This window comes from Brachyistius frenatus, unplaced genomic scaffold (genome assembly GCF_029030835.1).
Source record: "Brachyistius frenatus isolate BFR_SWC_R1_liver_20210118 unplaced genomic scaffold, ASM2903083v1 Contig_143, whole genome shotgun sequence".
Taxonomy (NCBI): domain Eukaryota; kingdom Metazoa; phylum Chordata; class Actinopteri; family Embiotocidae; genus Brachyistius; species Brachyistius frenatus.
Window position 1 is genome coordinate 460,802 of NW_027210742.1, and position 17,248 is coordinate 478,049.

The window sequence follows — 17,248 nt, forward strand, 5'->3', positions numbered from 1 at the left end:
CCTACTTGACTAAATTGGAGGATGCGGGCATCGATCCCGCTGCCTCTCGCATGCTAAGCAAGCACTCTACCATTTGAGCTAATCCCCCATGAGAAAATCTGAAATGGTAAGCGTGAAAAATTGATCTTCTGGTTAATAGAATAGACGACCTGATATAGTATGACTTTATTAAGCACTTGTGGATGACATGCTATCATGTGAGGTTTTTAAGGACTTTTGGACGACATGCTATAGTATGACTTTTTTATGCAATTTTGGATGACATGCTATAGTATGACTTTTTTATACAATTTTGGATGACATGCTATAGTATGACTTTTTTATACAATTTTGGATGACATACTATAGTATTACTTTTTTATATAATTTTGGATGACATGCTATAGTATGACTTTTTTAATGCAAATAGTATGAACGTCAAAAAAGAGCTTCAAAACATTTGCAAAATACCACAAAAAAACCATTCATTCTGTGTAGAAGTCTACTAGTCATCTCATGATACGTGAAAGAAGTGCAGTTAGTTTGTGCTTTGGCTTCTGGTTAATGCCAATGTCAGATTTTGCTTTCACTCAGAGACACCAAAGCATCAGATTTCTCAAACCGTAGCGTTGATAACGCAATTTAATTGCACAGAAAAAGATTTATTGCTTCACCAACGCATGTCGTCCAAAAATGCATAAAAAAGGAAAAAAATTACAACATACTGTACTATGACTTTTTTTTAAGTAATTGTGGACAACATGATATAGTATGAATCCTTCATGTATTTTTGAACGACGTGACTTTTGGTCAACATACTATTTTGATTCCTCATTTAGGAAAAAAAAAATCTTTGGAGGATGCGGGCATCGATCCCGCTACCTCTCGCATGCTAAGCGAGCGCTCTACCATTTGAGCTAATCCCCCGTGATGGCCATCATCAGTTCATATTCAACTAAGTAAATTCTGCTTTCACGTGTGTCAACGCGGTTGATGCCGAACGTGAAAACAGTACTTTTACAATATATTGTCGAGCATCTTACCTTTTCTCAGGTTGGCGTGATTGCGTCTTGTAAAACAAAACAAATCAAAGTAAAATAGAAACGGAATAAACTGGAAAAAGTAATAAACAAAAAGTATGTGGAGGATGCGGGCATCGATCCCGCTACCTCTCGCATGCTAAGCGAGCGCTCTACCATCTGAGCTAATCCCCCCGCAATGGTCGACGTCGTGACGTCACTTCACATAGCCTCATTTCCGGAAAACAGTGCGCATGGTTTTCTCGTCTTAACGTTGATTTTATTAAAAGTACGTGGTAGAAAATTCACGAAAAGAAACATGATGTAGTAAGAGGAGTATACGTCCTACAATTTAAAATTAATTCATGGAGTTGAAAAGCAGGAGAAAGATTTAAACAGCCGAGATGATCGCCATCAATCCCGCTAAATGATGAACTCGAGTCTTTAAAACAACAGTTCACGAAGCGATGATTTTAAATTACTTTTCTTTTTCCCCATTAAACCCTTTAATCACAGTGCAAATATGCACACCACAATTATTTTATCCATTTAAAAATTTAACAAAGCTGTAATATTCTTTTTTAACCCAACAAAAGCTAAATTATGACTTCTTTTTATTATTATTATTTCCTATTATTATGACTATTTAAATTGTCTAAATTGTCCGGCTACCTGTCCTCTAACAGGGCATTCAATAACTCGCCGGAAGCATTTTTTTTAAAAAAATTTTTTTACTTATTTAAAAGCGGAAAAGAAGCTGTAGTTGTAAAATTAGGTAAACGTACTTTAATTTAACACCGGAACAAACGGCTTGTTCTCCCCAGACGAGCTCTGGGCGGAGACGACGCGCTTTCGGCGGCGTTTTGTCGAAATTAAAAACCGAAAAGAAATCGCCCTCCTTCGAGCCGGATTTGAACCAGCGACCTAAGGATGTCTTCGGATGAAACTCTACAGTCCTCCGCTCTACCAACTGAGCTATCGAAGGGGCTGAGGGTCACTATGGGGCAAAGTATGGCTTCAATCCACGTAGACTCACCGTAGCTCGGTCGGCCTTTGGGGCAACTTGGTTTTAGGGTTTTTATTAAATTATTTTTGACCAAACTGTTTCAAAACTTCGAAATAGGAGTTCGGTATAATTTCTGCGTGAAGTTACATCCTGTTCGTTTACATTTAGGTCGTAAACCAACGGAGGTTATTGGTGGGAGAGGGGGGGTCTCGAACCAGCGCCCCATTAAACCTGGTCACTTTCAAGGCTTTTCACGAATCTTCATAAATTGAATAGATCATGCAAATATAGTTTGAGATCCGTGCAAATTAATGGTGCAAATTTCCTTTTAAAGTTAATGAAGTTAGTGAACACCTGTCGGGGTCTCAGTTTGTAATCCAGCTCTTGTGTTGTAATTTATATTTGTTTAAATTTTTCGTGATGCACATTTCAACGACCACATCGCGGTAAACCAGGTTTCTAATAACATAAATCTTCTTTAATAAAATGTTACAGGCATCTATTTATCAATCATAATGAACAAAGCATGAAAATAAAGATGCAAAAATCACATCATTCAGAGTTCAAAAATGTTCATTTTCAGATAAAAAGTTATTTGTTTTAGTTACACAAAAAAGAAAAGTCAACCTTGTGGAAATAAAAATTAGAAATTAAAAAAAACAGCACAACGGTTGACATCTTTATTATAAATCATTTACATTACAAAGTAAGACATTAGTCATCCAAACATACGTTGAATCAGCTGGTCTGAAATGTTGCCCAGAGAATAAAGGTTTTGAGAAGCGGCTCGTTTGATCCACAGACACACACATCGACGACCTCGTCGACTTTCAAGTACGAATACATGACCGAAGTGCTTCTCCTCAGCCCGGGACGTCGACTTCCTGATGGCACAGTGAAGCAAAAAAAAAAAAAAAAAAGAAGAAGAAACGGGACAGAAAACGAAGCAGCGAAGACGAAGACGAGGACGAAGAAACAAGCAGGTACGTTTATTCTATTGACTGACGAGACTAAAAAAAAAAACTCAGGAAGAGCCAATCCACCTGCAGATGTGACTCCTCCCCCCACATAATGTACTTTTGGTACCGACCTGTCGTCATGGCGACGAAGCCTAAGAGGCAAAGTATCCCTCGAGAGATTAACCGATGAGGTCTTCAGGAGGCTTGGAAAAGGTTTTATTTTTTGTGTGTCTTTTCCCCTCTTCCCTCCACCAGAGTTCGCATAGAGCACTTTTAATACAAAAAAAAAAAAAAAAAATCATCTTTAAATAAAAATGAGTTTATAAATTCTCTACAAACCTACATTTTCCTATAAATTACATAATCGTTTTTTTATGATTTATTTATTTTTTAAACCGCAGAGGTTAAAGCAACAGCTGAAGTAGAAAACTCGGGAGAGAAAAAGATACGAGCTCCTCGTCCAGCAGCGACAAAAAGATCGGTAGAAAAAAAAAAAAAAAAAAAATCTATACAACAGCAAACTGATTGATAAAATTTCAGGTCCTTTGAGTGAGAGTTTGCTTATTCTTTCCGTCCGACCCCCTGCGGTGTCCGATGGCGGCGACGCACTGAAAAGGCAGCCTCACACTGGGTCAGAGTGTGTGTGTGTGTGTACACAGTATACAACTTTTTGCATTGTGTGTGTGTGTGTGTGTGTGTGTGTGTGTGTGTGTGTGTGTGTGTGTGTGTGTGTGTGTGTGAATTAAGTCAGCCATCTGCCGCCGTTATCCCGCTCGAGTCAGCAGCTCCTGAGCCCACGTCTTGATGGCCGAGGTCGTGTGCTGCAGCAGCTGCCACGTGGAGTTGGTGAAGGAGGCGGCGTGGCTCTGCAGACACGACACCGACACCTCGCCGCTGCAACGCAAACAAACAAAAACAAAAACAAATCAGTCCGCGCTCGCTTTCAGATGGCATTTACACATTTAAAACAAAAAAAAAAAGTTTTTTTTTTTTCTCTCCTAACTGTTTTTCTACGCTGCTAAATTTCCCACTGTGGGATTAATGACGTCTAAACAGAAGAAATGTCGGCGGCTGCTTGACGATCTACTGACTTGCAGGAGTCCTGCAGGTTGGTCCACGCTCGGCGCAGCAGGTCGGACGTGTACGCCAACGCCGGCAGGACGTAGTTCTGGTGGAGGAAGATGAGGAGCTCCTTCAGATACGCCAACAGCTGGAAGACGCTGTCGGGAGTGTTGGTGTTCACCTGGACGGAGACGAGACATCGGAAAGTCGTTTTTTTGTTTTTTTTAAACGTCTTAAAAGAAGTCGCGGCGCAAAAGAGCCCGAGTCGTCGTTTCGGGCTGCGGGCGATTTGTTCCCCGAATCAGATCTCCGGGACGGACCGACGGACGGACCCGCCTAACTGGCGTGGGTTGCTATGGTGACGACGTGCACGGCGGCGCTGCTTTCCGACGCCACAATTTATTTCTGCCTCCGTTCACAAACTGTTGTGAGGCAAGAAATTCGATGCGAGCCACCTCCGATTGGATTTTTTTTTTTTACTTTTTCATTCAGTTTTTATAAAAAAAAAAAAACAAAGGAAAAAATAAAAAGAGGCCGCTCTGCGTTTTAAGCATCTTCGCCTCCACAGAGCTCCGACTTAAGTTGACACCGACGAGACGGCGGGACGCTGCGGTGTGAACCGTCCTCACCCATTCTACGACCAGCGGCGTCGTCTCTTTGACCCACAGGAGGAACTTGGCGGTGTTTTCGGAGATGAAGGCGACCGCCGCTTTGGCCTTTTCCAACCCTCGTTCCACCAGAGGTCTCGAAACACGAACGCACTCCGAGTAGTAGTACGGCGTGTTCGTCTCCAGCCAGCTGCACAGGAAGCACAAACAAACAAACAAACACCAGGTGAACGCTTCGTTTGCCACCGAGAGGAATTCAACACGACAACGTTAGAAATCATCGTTTCCTTTAAATTTGAGTTTATCTGAATAAATTTAAAAAAAAAAGAATTTAACGAGCAGTGAAGTTATTTTCAAATGTATTTAAAAAATGTTTGTACGATCTGCTGTTTACATTTATCGGTGTAAAAGCTCATCACGTTCAGCGTTTGGTGACATTGAATGTTTACCGAAGTCATAATGAACAGTAATGTTGTAAACGATTACGTCATATCCAAACATATTTTCTAATTTTTTTTTTTAGTCCACTACAAAACCTATTTCTACCGCAGCGTCAACAAAAACTGAACATGCTTCATAAGTCATTCATATTTTAGTTCGATTTGTTTGCCTTTTTACCAATTGGTCGTAGTACTGTCCAATCAATCAATCAATAAATCAATAAATAATAAACCGAACACGCGGCGAAGCCGAGCTCGTACCTGAAGCCCTGCTTCGAGTACACTGTGATTTTGCTCCACGCCTGCTGAGAGACGACCGTGACCCCCGAGGTGTGCAGATACCTGGCTGTGGTGGACTCTGAAGAAGAAACAACAACAACAACAACAACAGTTACAGCAACAAATAACAACAATAAATGTGACGACTGCGCGAGTTGTCGACGAGCGCCGCCCGGTCGGACCTGCGACGGAGCCGTGAGTTCTGACGTCGTGGGCGATGAAGCCGGCGGCGAACACGAGCAGAACCATGAGCAGTTTGGACCAGGGGAAGCCGTGACCTCGCATCTTCACCTGCAGGTTCTGGAGACGCAAACAAAACTCTTTTCAAATAAAAACTTTTTTTTTTTTTTTTTAAAAAAAATGACAATTTTCAAGTATAATTTTGTTTCTAATCAAACCGGACTTTTGAGTGTTTTTGTTTTTCCCCCGGTGACTCGGTCTCACCTGACAGAGGCTGTTACAGTCCTGCAGCTCTTGAGATTCAACGGCGTCTTTCATCTCTTCGTTGGTGACTCGGAACGACTGGATCGTTTCCTCCAGGTTCTTACGCAGCTAAAGAAGAAAAGAGAAATGACATTTGAACTCTCCTGCTGCATCAAATGCGATTTTGCTCGATTAATAAAAGCAGCTTCTTTATTAAAGACTTCTTGACGCTCTCCAGGGAGGCGAGTTCGGTTTCTGAATGTCGTACCTTCGGTGGAAGGATGTTCCAGGACTTCAGCAAGTGGTTTAAAAGCAGACTGGAGACAAAGAGAGAGCAGAAAACAATTTATTCAACTTACGCGAGAATATAACTTGGGTGTTGTTGTTTTTTTGTTTTTTTTTATGAACATCTGCCTCTCCTCAATTAATCCCGGTGAGGTTTCACAGGTTGTCATTAATCTAATACATCAGGGAACTAAAAGAATATATATATATATACATATATATAAAAAGGGGTGGCTTAATAGGACGAAGTGTTTAAGAAGATAAGAGCTTTTCATTTGGAACGGATACAGGAACTCCGCTCGCTGTTGAAGGTGCGACTCACCTGGACTGGGGCAGGTGTTTGGTGTAGAGCTGCCGCCACACTCCCAGACTCTGGACGTCAACACACAAACACTCCGTCATGCTGCCGAGCAGCTGAGAGAAACGCGAGAGACAAAGGGGGGGAAAAAAACAAAAAACAAACACTCAACTCGTCATGTTTTCACTACATTTCCCGGAGTAATAATTTACCAGAAAAGGGCTTTTTGAAAATCAACTAACAAACCGATTATCGAGATAACGGAAGCAGGTTAAGACCACGTCCGACAGTAACATACGTTGTCAAATATTGATGAAAAACAGAGTCAAACAGAAGGACGATGTTTTCTGTTGTTATTTGTTATACAACGCTGGAGGGAAGCTGCCGTTTAGTCGCTCGAAACGTCGTTAAGTGTTCGAGAGAGTTGTTGTTGTTTTTCCTCCTTCAAGCTCAGTCAGCTGTCGATATGTTATCTGAACGGTTTATGACTCTGATAAGGAGACTATTAGGGAGGGCCTGTATGACAGGGCGTGTGTGTGTGGCCTCACCTCTCTCTTCATGTCGTCCGGACAGTGCGGCGTGGCTCTGGATAGAAAAGACGGCAGGTAGGTGTGCAACGTGCTCTCGGGTTTGGCTCCGAACGCCAGCGCCTTCAGTCGAGGATATAAACGCCTCAGCTGCTCCTGCAGACTGAAAAGCAAACGAAAGGGAAAACGACGGGTTCGTGATCACGGGGAGGACGAAAGTCAGCCGTCCCGAGTCATTCGCGGTCGAGTATAACCTCTGGAGGTTAACCATCTGTTATTTACAGACAATTTACAAAAAAAAAAAAAAAAAAGACAATCGATGTGACGAGTCATTCATTTACCCCGTTGACAGGGCGTTCTTCGGCATGAAGGCAAAATCCAGCAGAGGGAAAAACTCTTTAGGACCCATGATGCCGAATCCCTTTGTCAGGTTTGCATGAAGTCTGGTAAAAAAAAAAAAAAAAAAAAAGAAGAAGAAGAAGTTTAAGAAGAAATTATTCAGTTTTCCTCTTAAAATATCAAAATACTCCTAAGAGCCACGCAGTTAAAACTTTGTATCGTCGTCTTCTAAAAACGTGTGGACCGTTTTCAAAACCAATGCAAATAATGCAAAATGGAAAAGAGCCGGGATTTTGTAGGATTGAGCAAGTAAAGAAAATCAGTTTTTTTTTTCCTGCCGTGTGTAATATTACAAATAATAACGCAAAACAACAAATACGCCACGTATTCGTCGGCGTGACTCACAGCAGAAGTCTCTCCAGGTAGGCGATGGCGTACGAGGACAAGGACTTCACTCCCAGCACAGGAAGCATGATACCCAACCACACTGAAACACACAAACGAGCTCTTAAAAACGGTTTCTTCTGGTATTAAATGTGTCAACAAAAAAAAAAAAAAAAAAAAAAAAAGGGCCGGTTCAGCAGAAAACATTTCTTGCATCTTAAAATGATTTAAGTAACAAAAATAGGTAACGTGATGAAAAACTAAAAAAAAAAAAAAAAAAAAAGGTGCATTAATAATAAACAAACTGCGCGAGTGCTGTCAAAACTCATCTTAATGTTGCACTGTTGCTTCAGTGACCTCCGACCCCCCCTCGCCCCCCCCCTCCAGAAAAAAACATGTCTTTGTTGGGAAAGTGGGAGAGAGGGCAGACGGACCGGGACGTCCGACAGAGCAGACGGACCGGGACGTCCGACAGAGCAGACGGAGGTCTACGTGCGTTGGATTATGAGGTTCTGTAGATGTGCAGGTGACGCAGGTGTAAAGATTGTTCGTTACCTCTCAGTCCCTGACTCAGGTCATAAAACCCGGCCTGGCCCAGAGCCCACATGATGGTCAGACACTTGGCGGGACGATTCTGAACCGACCGCAACAACTCCAAATACTGAGAGAGGAGAGGAGAGGAGAGGAGAGGAGAGGAGAGGAGAGGAGAGGAGAGGAGAGGAGAGGAGAGGAGAGGAGAGGAGAGGAGAGGAGAGGAGAGGAGAGGAGAGGAGAGGAGAGGAGAGGAGAGGCGAGACGGGGTTGTTACGACACGGCGTTGCGAGATTATTGCACAAACAGCAGCTGGATGTTGCACATCTGGACTGAAAGAGCCAGTTTGGGAGGGGGGGGGGGATTTAAGAAAAGAAAAACGACTTGAGTTTTTAAAAGAGGGACATTCAGAGCAGGAACGAGGTGGGGAGCAGGAGGACCGAAGGACAGACGCAGACAGACAGACACACACACACACACACACACACACACACACACACACACACACACACACACACACACACACACACACTCACTCACTCACCTCTGGCAGGTTTTGAGTGGCTATTCTGGGTTTGTCCTGTAGGATCGCCTGTATACAAACTCTGTAGCCGTGGAGAGGTTCTCCTGGAAACGAGAGGAAACAGCTGTTGTTGGTGTCGTTTTATTTTTTATTTATTAAAAAACTATATATATATATATATATATATATAAAAAAGAGGCAAATAAAACCAAAGTAAGATATTGATTGATTCATTTTAAATTCATCTTTATTTTAAGTGTAAAATCCCAGAACAGTTTTCAACCCTTAAATAACAAACAGTAAGGAAACAAAAAAAAGACGAAGAGCTTCAACACTAAACAACAAACAAAACAAAAAGAAAAAGTTTTGTATTCATACATATTTAATTAAGAGGAGCCTGACAGCTGAAGACTCTGATGATGACGTTAGCCATGTTTTTACAATGAGCGTGCTTCAAGTCAGTTTTTGTGTTTTTCTTTCATCTCGCTACTCGATGTTGTTTAATAAAATCAAATCTGACTTTTAGTTGTTGTTGTTGTTGTTGATATATCCACATGCAAATCCCAAATAAAGACAACTTGAACCAATGCAGACGTAAAGCTCGACGACTTCTCAGCCATTTTGCTAATTTTTTTCCATTTAAAGTGCAGAAACCGACAGTAGAAGGACAGAAGAACCAAACCCAAGGGACGGATGTCTTTCCCGTCCGGTCCCGGTTTACCTGGCTGCCTGTCCAGCTCCCTGAGCATCGTGTAAACGCAGTGGTCCAAGAAATCCGGCAGGATGTTGCTGCAGCGTCCGATCAGGCCCTTGATGACGCCCCTCAGCTCTTTCCCCGTAAGGCAGTATGGGTAATCTGGGACGAAAGACAAAAGAGCGGGTGGACGTTGAGTCGCGCGTCCTAAAAACGTCTTTTTTTTTTTTTTTTTTTTTTGGGGGGGGGGGGCAATTTCAGAATAAAAGCGCGACGGACCGTGAGCGTAGCTGCTGAGCGTGGGCTCGTTCTCCGGGGCGGTCAGATTGAGGTTGAGGTATCCCGCCAGGTCCTTGACCCAGACCGAAGGGGTTTCTGGGAACAGGGTCTGACTGCGAGCCAACTGCTGCTTCAGGTCCACGACGTCCAGCTAAAGATAGAAACGGGGGCGTCGGCGGAAACATCCGGAAAACAAAACATCCATTAAGCAGAAAGGCGGAGACGCGTCTCACTCGGCATGTGACGGGGACGTTACAACGCGTCTTTGTTTCCGGGTGTTTTGCATGAAGATATTAATGGATTTTTTTTTTTTTTTTTTTTTTTTTTTAAAGCCTGGTAAATTTAATTGAATTGCTGATAGAATCTTTTCTCAATATATATTGTGATTTAATTCAGTTTTTAAATCTAATTTAACGTCGTTTAGAAACAAACAAGCAGATTTAGTGCAAAAAAAAATACATATATATTCTTTAATCTTTCAAAAATGGTTTGTCTTCTCTTTCCATTACAAAGAAATAACAACGTTGAGCTTTAATCCGCCGCACCAACCGTGAGATTGTGAAGAAACAGAGAAGTTACTCACAGCTTTGAAGGCTTCCTCGAGGGTCTTGTGAGTCGCAGGTCCGACCGCGTTGCTGGACGGCGGCTTCTTGGACGCTTTGCTGGCCGACGGCTTCTTGCTCTGCGACTCGGCCGGCGGAGGAACCTGCTCCTTGTTCTGTTTCTTCCCCATCTTCTCGAAGCCGTCGTACAGCGTCTCCGACATCTTCAGCGGCGCTGAGGGACGGAAAAAAAATGGAAAATAAATAAAAAACGAGGGTCAGAGAGTTGTGGAGATGAACTGAAACTTCTTCAGGGACACGTTGCTTCTCTGTGCTGCCCTGAAAAATCGAGTTACTCCAAGAAACCCGAGGTATTTCCCTCCCGGGTTGCCCGCCCGCCCACCTCCCCGCCCCTTACATCCAGCGCCTCCCTCCCTCCCTCCCTCCCTCCCTTGGTGGCTTACGTAACAGGCTGTTGTTTTCCAAAGCGATATTCATGCGACACTCATTAGGGTTCACAAAGGAATAAACACCGGCCGCATTCCAAATATTCCCACTCGTTAAAACCCTCTTGTCATATTTAGAGCTCAAACCAGTTAAAAGTCCATTACAAATGCTTTTATTTTGAAGTCCCCAATGTCAGATATTTTCCGGGCTGTAATTGTTTTTAATATAAAATGTTACAACAATCATTTTCCGTCACTATTTAAAAAGATGTTTTTTGGATATTTCCCTTACTTCAGTCACGTGTCCTAAAATGTCCATATTTTGGGCATTTCAAAATAAAAGTCGGCCTGACCTAATGGCGGCCCAACCTACAGGGCTGTAATTTTTTTTTGATATAAAACGTTACAGCAATCATTTTCTTCACTATATAAAAAGATAATTTTCGGATATTTCCTGTAACTCGTACTTTTTTAAATCTTTTTTATTCCTAAAATGTAAAAGCCTCTGAAAGGGGAAAAAAAACCAGAGATACAATATAAAGATGGATGACGTGACAACTAACTAGAAGTGAAAGCAGAATACCGTGGGTTTCTTATGCCGGTGACATCATATTATAAGCGGGGTGTACGTAACGGGGAGGGCGGGTATGCAGACCTGGGATCCATCTCGGCCCTTCGTACCAAACACTAAACAATTTGATCTAGAGAAAGCGCGCAGCGAGCGATCCGCGACGGTTCAGGAAAGTCCAGATGTGCTGGCTGGACTTCGTAAAGTTTAGGATGTGGTCTCGTGAGATAAACAACGGCCCGTTTGCGCAATGTTTTGTCTTCAATTTCTTTTTGGAAGCGTTTCCTTACGTCGGCCATCTTTACAGGCAGGAGAAGAAAAACGGCTCGTAAATGTAGTCTACTTTAAAAAATTTAAAAAAAAAAAACTAAAAAAAACTGTATGCAAACATTCTTCCAACAGGAGAAACCAGTGTCTTTGATGGGGACTATTTTTATTTTAACTCCAGTCAGCATTTACAAGAGGAGGACAGCAAATGTGGGATTAAGCGCGAGACATTATGGGACATTATTCTGGTTTAAAGCCCCGCCCACAAACTGGAGCAGTTGTCTACATGGAACCTCGATCTATCTATATCTGGGCCGTGTGTGTGTGTGTGTGTGTGTGTGTGTGTGTGTGTGTGTGTGTGTGTGTGTGTGTGTGTGTGTGTGTAAACCCCGAGGGGCTGTGACGTAAACATGAGGTTCATTTCACACTTTTAACTTCTCCATCTGGACTTAATACAAAATCCGTCACTGTAACCCTCCCTCCTCCCCCGCCCGATCAAAAGTTGGGAGATTCAGGAACTGGTATTTAAATCCATCCACGACAAGAAGGCCGAATTCATGAGTTTTTTGTTATTGTTGTTGTTGTTGTCGTCTCGTCTGAAAAGGGGGAGGGGACAGCTCAGGCATTGCGCCACGAGAGCAGAACAGTGAGGAGAGCGCCGAAAGATGAGATTGAGGTAATCTGACCAGGTGTAAACATCTATTAATACGAAACAAATATCCGTGTCGGGGATGTTGGTCATTTCTAGCGGCAGCTCCTGACATGAAGGGACATCTGCTTACAGCGACGGGGACACAGGGGAGGTCCTAATCCAGACTAGGATTTTTTTTTTTTTTTTTCTTAAAATGTCTCATTTGTGCTATGATGACATAAACCATTTATGCAATTATGTTTTCCTTTAAAGTGATTGTTTATGTTTTAGAATTCAGTTTAAGATTTTTATTTTTTGTTTCATTACTTTGAAAGACTTCAGTGTTTTGGCTCCGTTATAAACAGCATTCTTGAGGAAACTTGTCTCGTCTGAAGTCGGGAGGAAGTGAAGACGCAGCGTTTTTCAAGAAACTCGTCACCATTTCTCAATCAGAGCAGCATGACTGCAACACACTTGGAGAAATGTCATCAGTCTTTGTAAACGTCATCCGACCCAGAACAAACAGAGGAGTGTCTTCTCAGGCGAACGCTTCAGTTCAGGAAGGTTTGCATGCAAAGTGGGAGCCACTTTGCATGCAAACCTTCCTGAACTATAAATCCAGAAATATAAAGCTACAGTGAATATGTATGTAAATGTTTCCCTGTGGAGGGTGCAGTTACTGTGTTGGTGAAAAACTGTCATCTCCAGAGAGATACAAGAGACGATCGAGAGATAAGTCTCGTCACTCAGAGAACCGAGGTTATAAATGTAACCACAGGATGTCTATTATGTCCAGAGAACTCACTCGGAGAACCGGGGTTACAATGTAACCACAAGTTCTCTATTGTCTTATAAATGTAACCACAAGTTCTCATTGGATGTTACAATGTAACCACAGGATGTCTATTATGTCCAGAGAACTCACTCGGAGAACCGGGGTTACAATGTAACCACAAGTTCTCTATTGTCTCCAGAGAACTCACTCGGAGAACCGGGGTTACAATGTAACCACAAGTTCTCTATTGTCTCCAGAGAACTCACTCGGAGAACCGGGGTTACAATGTAACCACTCGATTTCATTTTTGCCACAACGTCTACTTGGCGTTCGCTGAATGTAACATCTGGGTGAAAATAAAAACCTGCCTCCTTTTGGCACCGTGTCGCCGCACAATGTTTTCCAGTGGAGTCGTGTTAATGAACACTTATTGAAATTGAGCTGTCATGATGATCTGTGGCCCTTTATTGGATCAGTTTCCAAGAGCACAGATGGACAGAGAGCGAGAACGGTTCCTTTAACTGTTGGCATACATCCTGTACAGCACAACTCAATAACTGATAGTTTATGTTGATCAAAGATTATATTTGCTAAAAAAAAAAGTGGTATTTCTGATTTCAAGGAGGCTGGAGTTATTAAGAGAACAGTGCGAGTCAATAACAGCTGTGATGATGTGTAACGGTTTTTATTATCCTTTTTAAATTAAATAACATGCTGGATTTGACACAATCGCCTCCGTTTACATGATAACTTAAAATATGTTCAGACATTTTATGTAAAAGAATTACGTGTCAGGTTCGTAATATTTTCCTCCATTTTCTGTCTATTTAAATAATAAAATTTAAAAAAAAGTCTTGAATACTTCCATAATGTTTCGCAGCAACATCTTTCATGATCTATCAGATAAAAAAAAAACTTCAGAGTGAACCCGAGGCTGGAGGACTATTTTAAAATATGCCAAAACCCACAAGCCCAACATTGGCAGTCTCATGATCAAGTGCTGAACAGCTGTAAGGGACAAACAGATTTGGCAAAAAACTGCTGTTTGATTAAAACGGATCGCGTATTTAGATTAAATACCACGTTGGTTAGATGGGTTATTAGTTTATTTCTTTCAGGCAAAACCTTTACACCGCGTCCCCACCGATACGGCCACGGTCACCGTGATCGGATGGACTTTAGACGGGATGATTCACTGATAAAAATGGGGCATAAACAAACAACTCATTTGTTCATTTTTTTTCAGTGGCAACCATATCTGAAAATATGGAGCAGGATTTGAGGGAAGCTGCTGACAGTTTTTTTTTTTAATGAATGATTTATTTTATTTTTTTAAATCTCATGTATAGTGTGAAGGCAACATAAGCCGACCGGCACCTTATAACCACAAGCTGCATTCCCAAGTTAAATCTGTGGTGAATCGATTAAGCAATTTAAAATCGGGGATTTGCAGCAGTAAGAAACTAAAATAATGAAAATATTGAAACAGATATCGAGCAAAGGGCTCCGTCTTCAACAAGGGCTTTGAAATTCATCTTATAAAACAGAACATGCCTTCGGGCCGTTTTCTAGTCAGCTGATGTTATGCTTTAACGATGTGGTAAACTGGATCAAACCGACAACCTCCCCCGGCCCGTGAACGCCGAGACCACACGATAGTCGCTCACAGCCTCGATGTTTTCCCCAACTGCTGTCGCAGGACTCTTCATGATAGTGTAATTTTAGCCACTGAAGAGGAGAGTACGAGTATTGAACAGACCACAGCACGAGGCAAACGGCAATCACACCAGAAACCAACAGTTGTGGGGTTTTTTTTGTCTCTACCCGTACGTGTAATTCTGCCTAACACTGTAAACATAAAAAATGTAAGAAAAACAAAACTGCACCTTTTATCGTGACCTGCGCGTTATCGTGCCGCTTAATGCGTTTAATGCACCTGTCAGGTGGATGGATTAAGTGCTCACCAGCGTGGATTTTAACATATTTGTGAACAAAACTTCAGCGTGTGCCTAAAATAAGTTAAAATAAGCAAAAAACCAAAGGGTTGCGTTTTTATTTCTTACGTTGAGCGTACGCGTCTTTAAAGGCTTCGGGAAACAGCAGCAATAAGTCATATCTGGCTGTAGTAGTATTAAATGGTATCATCATGGTATAGAACAAGATATCATCTTCACTTGTTTATAAAGATTGCTGCGACATCATTACCTGTTTTTTATAATTAGTGAGAATCTGTTCTCAGGAGCCACGTATGCAAAAAAAAAAAAAAAAAAAAAGTGTCTTGGCATCGGTTACCATAAATGCAACACAAGAAAAAGGCACAGAAGGTCGAATAAATAAATAAATAAGGACAGTAAGATAATATACAAGTAGGGAATTCAAGTTTAAATTGAAGCTCTTTCCAGAATATAAATGTAATATACAAGTGATATAAGATATAAAACAAGACACGTGTTAACGCGCATAAACGTAATTAAAACGCTGACGTTAGGATTATATAGATGCCGCCAGATTTAATCCAAATCAAATAAAAAAATCGCGGGTTTTAAATCGCCACGTCGTATTAAAGTCCCCTCAGATGAGTGACAGCTGTCATGTGTGGGCTACGTGGAAATGAGCTAAAGACAAATCCATCCGCCGCGTGTTTGTCCAGTTCAGCTATAAAATAATAATAATAATGATACAAAAAATAAAAAACAACCCTTGTGATAATATAAACAACCTAGATGCAGCTCCGACTGTAATGACGACGACTTTGTTGACACACTTTTCCTAGAAAGGTTGCTAATAAGCTAACGCTAAACTAGCCCGTTTCCTTCCAGCTGAATGTGTCAGAAAAGAAAAGAAAAACAAAAAAAAACCCCAGAGGAGAAAGGTTCAGGCTGGATGTTACTTTGACACGAAGCAGCAGATTAAGAGTAAAACGGATAAAAAACAACAACAAAAACAACAACAACGTGAATTTATAAGAGGAAACGCAGCGCGAGGCTAGGCTAGGCTAGGCTAGGTTAGCTCGTCCCCGCCGAGATGCCAGTTAACCGTGACGCTCGTCACTCAAACTTCCGTCCTCGTCTTTAACGGCGGGACTTTTCTCCAGGAGGTCAACGGGGCGAAGCGGCGGCGGAGGGCCGCGTTGAACTTACGTCGGGCCGGCTGGTTCGACTCGCCCAGAGCTTTCCTTCCTCCGCCGGGCTGCTTCTTGTCGCTCTTCCCCTCCTCCTCCTCCTCCGTTGCTGCTTCTCTTCCCTTTCTTCACCACTTCCCATTTGCCGGCTGAGCCATTGTTCGAAGCCATGTCGGTTGTCTTATTTCAGTTGTTGTTGTTGTTGTTGTTGTTTTGATGATGATGATGATGATTCTCCGACACCTTCTTCTTCCTCCTCCCGGCTCCGAATGAACCGCGACGCTCCGTCGACTGGTCGTTTTAACCGTCCGCGTGCCACGTCTCTTTTGTCGGCGTGACGTCAGAGTGACGCGTTCAGACCCGTTAAGTACCGTTTCCTGAGGTTAAGCAAGTTTAGACACATTTTTTTTTTTTTATTTTATTAATTAATTCAAATACATTTAAAAACTTCGACCTCGAGTAACCTGGTGTATTTTAAAATCAACTCATTTCTCACACCACTCTTTTCATTTTGTTTTATTTTAATGCATTTAAAAAATTTTTTTTTTTTAAAATCTTTCGTCTTATATTGCTTTAACATTTTCTCCGTGTTTTATGTAAATCACTTTTAACTGCGTTATTGTTGAAATGTTTTATATGTTTATGTTAACAGGCTATACTGTGGGGGTACTTTGGGTTTTTTGGAACAGTTAGTCAGACAAGAGCAGACTCTTTTTTTTTTTTTTTACATTTTATAGAACCAAACTAATTTAATTAAATTGATTGACAAAAATTAATGGGCAACAATTTTGATAATCAACAGGCTGAGTTGTTAAAGTAATTGTTGAAGTAAAGATCCACAAAATTCACAAGTTCCAGCTTCCCCGGGGGTTGATACTTTGGGTTTACGGACAATCAAAGCAATTTGGGTGTTTTATCATTTTCTGAAATTTTTTGGAAAGTGATATAAAAAAAATAATAATTGGTGGATTAATTGATAGCTGAAGCCTTAACTGGCTGCACCGGTGAGCTGCGGGCTCAAACAGAGCTCAGGATGTTTTGATGTGCCCTTTTGTAACGGTTTATTTTTTTTTTTTTTTTATCATTTCCAAATTGAAGTCAAAAAGTAAGACGTCAGGTGCATGACTTTTATGGACTGTAAAAATTCAGCTTTGTGTGAAAGCATTCAGCTCATCTTCATCCTGGATGCTGTTCTCTCGTCCGGCTGCTGTCTGAGGAACAGACGGTGAGTGTTGGCTGCACTCAAATGACTCACTTAGCGTT

At 41.8% G+C, this 17,248-nt stretch overlaps 1 protein-coding gene and 3 non-coding genes across 4 annotated transcripts; all 4 read right to left on the reverse strand.

The window, feature by feature from the left end:
- Positions 1–833: 833 nt before the first annotated feature.
- trnaa-agc (transfer RNA alanine (anticodon AGC)) lies at positions 834–906 on the reverse strand. The gene has a single exon. It is a non-coding gene; the product is annotated as a tRNA-Ala (tRNA).
- Positions 907–1,120: 214 nt separating this feature from the next.
- Positions 1,121–1,193, reverse strand: trnaa-agc (transfer RNA alanine (anticodon AGC)). Its single transcript has one exon. It is a non-coding gene; the product is annotated as a tRNA-Ala (tRNA).
- Positions 1,194–1,894: 701 nt separating this feature from the next.
- Positions 1,895–1,983, reverse strand: trnay-gua (transfer RNA tyrosine (anticodon GUA)). Its single transcript is given in 2 exon segments — positions 1,895–1,930; positions 1,947–1,983. It is a non-coding gene; the product is annotated as a tRNA-Tyr (tRNA).
- Positions 1,984–2,456: 473 nt separating this feature from the next.
- On the reverse strand, positions 2,457–16,280 carry tmem214 (transmembrane protein 214). Its single transcript, XM_069715465.1, is given in 19 exon segments — positions 2,457–3,668; positions 3,711–3,857; positions 4,055–4,206; positions 4,655–4,823; positions 5,335–5,431; positions 5,535–5,652; positions 5,797–5,904; positions 6,044–6,092; positions 6,383–6,474; positions 6,907–7,048; positions 7,227–7,328; positions 7,630–7,711; positions 8,164–8,269; positions 8,684–8,766; positions 9,384–9,518; positions 9,636–9,786; positions 10,219–10,412; positions 16,005–16,074; positions 16,076–16,280. Coding segments are annotated over 18 exon segments (2,061 nt in total). The 5' UTR covers positions 16,157–16,280; the 3' UTR covers positions 2,457–3,668; positions 3,711–3,727.
- Between the last annotated feature and the right edge of the window lie 968 nt (positions 16,281–17,248).